General features: G+C 47.5%; 1 protein-coding gene across 1 annotated transcript; it reads left to right on the top strand.

Annotated features, from left to right (window-relative positions):
- Positions 1-1,343: 1,343 nt before the first annotated feature.
- si:ch73-256g18.2 (uncharacterized) lies at positions 1,344-1,808 on the top strand. The gene has a single exon (XM_063218018.1). The coding sequence runs from the start codon at positions 1,344-1,346 to the stop codon at positions 1,806-1,808; it is 465 nt and encodes a 154-aa protein (XP_063074088.1).
- Positions 1,809-3,428: the final 1,620 nt, after the last annotated feature.

Raw genomic sequence — 3,428 nt, forward strand, 5'->3', positions numbered from 1 at the left:
CCAAGCTCAAGCTCTTCCAGAGATCACCTGGTGGTCTGTCTGGTGTCTGGAGCCCCATTGGTCCCCAACCCAGAGAGTGCCACTGCACTGCGGCATCGTGGGTAATCTGCTGCTGAAGCTGGTGCTGTGGTGAGGTGTGGTGTGGACATGCGTGATCTCTTTTGCTCGTGTGTGCGGCACTCCATTGGTGCGCAGTGGAGGGTCTCTGGCGACTTTGCCTGATCTCCTAAAGGTCGTTCGGCGGTCCGATGCATCAGAACCCCAAGCAAAGGTCAGAGGTCGTTGATAATTGCCAGTGACGATCGCCAGTGATGTTCGCCAATAGGTCATTGAAGTGATGGTGGCCACTTTTCTCTCTGTTCCCCCGGCAACCACAGCTGTCAATCCCTCCCTCTTGCGGATAGACGTCTCCAGCGTCTGATTTCTCCTGAAGGGCGTCCCCAACCCTCAACAGGTCGCCTCGTCGACATCGTGGAAATGCAGCGTTAAGGTATGTTATACTGTAGTTTGTGGCTTCCTGACATGACTTCATGACATTCTGACATGGCATTACAACATGTTATACTATGCTGAGCCATTGCCTGAGAAAATTACAGAATGTTACTGCTATGCAGTTGGATCTGGATCTGACTGTAGTCTATTGTATGTATTATCACTGAACTCTGAATTATCTTACGTTACGTCTATTCTCTTATGTTGCTGTCTATACAGCATTGTGCAGCATTCTGACATAAGTTTAGGGCATTCTAACATAACCTTATAGCATGTTAATTGTATGCAGTTTGGATTTCATCTCAATGTAGCTCATTGTCTGTATTACTGCTTAACTCACTGTTCTCTCACATGTTGTGTACTGTATGTCATTTTGATTTCAGGTCTGCTGCAGGTGATGTAATATAATCTGATTTGTTTGGTACTGTAGGTTGGCTCGTGTGCCTGGCAGAGGTCAGTCTCTCACAGACCAGAAGGTCATCACTTGGGGCTGCGTGGATCACCAGGCTTCTGGTTGTCTTTCTGGAGGTCATTTGATGGTTGTTGTTGTGGATGTCTCTGACATCATCCATCTGATTCCTTGGCCCTCCGTAACCAAACCCAAAGGTGCGGAACCTAACCCAAAGGTCCAGAACCCAACCCAAAGATCTGGAACCCAACCCAAAGATCTGGAACGCTACCCAAAGGTCTAGAACCCAACCCAAAGATCTGGAACCCTGCCATAAGGTCTGTAACCCAACCTGAAGGTCCGGAACACAACCCAAAGGTCCGGAATCCAACCCTAAGGGTTGTCTGATTTCTCCTAGAAGGTTGTTCCGTCTGTCGGAACCCCCCCACCAAAGGTCGTCACCATGGGGCTGATGGAGTTTGCCTTGGAGATGGACCCCATGACCCTGAACTTGATCATCCTGATTGGGAGCTACGTGACATTGCTGGTCGTCTTCTTGCTCTCCTGTATCCTCTACGACTGCCGCGGGAAGGACCCCAGCAAGGAGTATGTGACGGACACGCCCACTGCCCCACCCACTGCCGTCGCCATGGCGCCACAGCAGTCGCCCATACGCCTGGTCGTCATGCAGAACTCTCCAGCAACCGGCGTCGGCCCGGCAACCGTCGCCAACAACAACAGCAACGCAGTGCACGCCAATACCAACGCTGTGCGGTACGACATGCACAACAACAAGCCGCACCACCATAACGCGACGTCGCACCAGACGCATCACAATGCCACACATAACGCCACTTACCTGCCACACCTGCCCACCACACACACCTCACACATCGACCCCCGCGAGAAAAGGAGCACGCTGGTCTGAGGACCAGAGGGTGCAGAGAGGAAAGACAGGACACACACACACGTCTGACTGGGGGAATACTGGACTACAATAGAGGACCACCGTCTGTGAGGAGAGGAGAGGAGAGGAGTATATTTCTTTGTTATGGAGAGGACAGGAGCTAAAAGGGCAAGACTGAAATATTACCTGACTGGAAAAAAAGAGAAAAGGAGTGGAGAGGCGAGGCGAGGCGAGGCAAGAGGAGCAGAGAGAGGAGAAGAAAGTCATCTTCTTACCAGGGAGCAGAGGAGAGAGGAGCGTAGAAGAGCCGGGAGGAGGAGAGAGTCATCTTCTGACCAGGGAGGAGAGGAGAGAGGAGCACAGAAGAGCAGGGAGGAGGAGAGAGTTATCTTCTGACCAGGAAGCAGGGGGCAACAGACCTGTCATGGTGAAGGAGGAGACACTAGAGAGATGAGATAAACTCATTTAATTGAGCGCACCTGCCTGATGTCTGGGGATATGCTGCTCCTGTCAGCTGGACCATCAGTGCAAAGGCCACCTGGCTCAACGAGAACAGGTAAGCAACCTGCCCTGACCTGTTGCTTTTCATCACTGTAGCCTCTTTGTGCAGATGGGGTCGCCGGCGGACCTATTCGCTATTTATTGAAAAACTCAACTACATCATAACAACATTGCTGTGACATTACCTAGAGCCTTAAGTAACAGATTAAGACAAAGCCATTACAATTTTGGTGACAGTAGGGTTCTGCGCAAAGGGGTTAAAATAATAGTGTGTACAAAACCGTATTTTCAAGCTTATGCACAAGCACATAATACACACATTGGTACTCTTCTACTCAAGGTGAACCACTTGATGTGTAACAGTCATTGTAACCATTGCAGAATCTCGACAGATTAAGACATTGTAACCCTTGTAGAATCTCGATAGATTAACACATAGTAACCCTTGTAGAACCTTGACGGATTAACACATTGTAACCCTTGTAGAACCTTGAGAGATTAAGACATTGTAACCCTTATAGAACCTTGACAGATTAACACATTGTAACCCTTGTAGAATCTCGACAGATTAAGACAATGTAACCCTTGTAGAATCTCGACAGATTAACACATTGTAACCCTTGTAGAACCTTGAGAGATTAAGACATTGTAACCCTTGTAGAACCTCGACAGATTAACATATTGTAACCCTTGTAGAATCTCGACAGATTAAGACATTGTAACCCTTGTAGAATCTTGACATATTAACATATTTTACCCTTGTAGAACCTTGAGAGACTAACACATTGTAACCCTTGTAGAACCTTGAGAGATTAACTCATTGTAACCCTTGTAGAACGTTGACAAACACATCATAACAATGGTAGAATGTTGAAAGAAAGGCATATTCCAACACCTGTTCAACCCTGATGACAGACACCATAGAACTAGAGTCCCGTCTGAATCACCACATTGTGTGCAAGTCCGTCTTTGTCCTCTTATCCTCTCCTGTGGCTTCTGATATCATGATTTGGTTTAATAATAATAAATAATACATCTGCTTTTTTAATAGCGCTTTTCTTAAAGGGACACTGTGTGAGATTTTTAGTTGTGTATTTCCAGAATGCATGCTGCCCATTCACTAATGTTACCTTTTTCATG

The sequence above is a fragment of the Engraulis encrasicolus genome, chromosome 2, assembly GCF_034702125.1.
Source record: "Engraulis encrasicolus isolate BLACKSEA-1 chromosome 2, IST_EnEncr_1.0, whole genome shotgun sequence".
Lineage (NCBI taxonomy): Eukaryota > Metazoa > Chordata > Actinopteri > Clupeiformes > Engraulidae > Engraulis > Engraulis encrasicolus.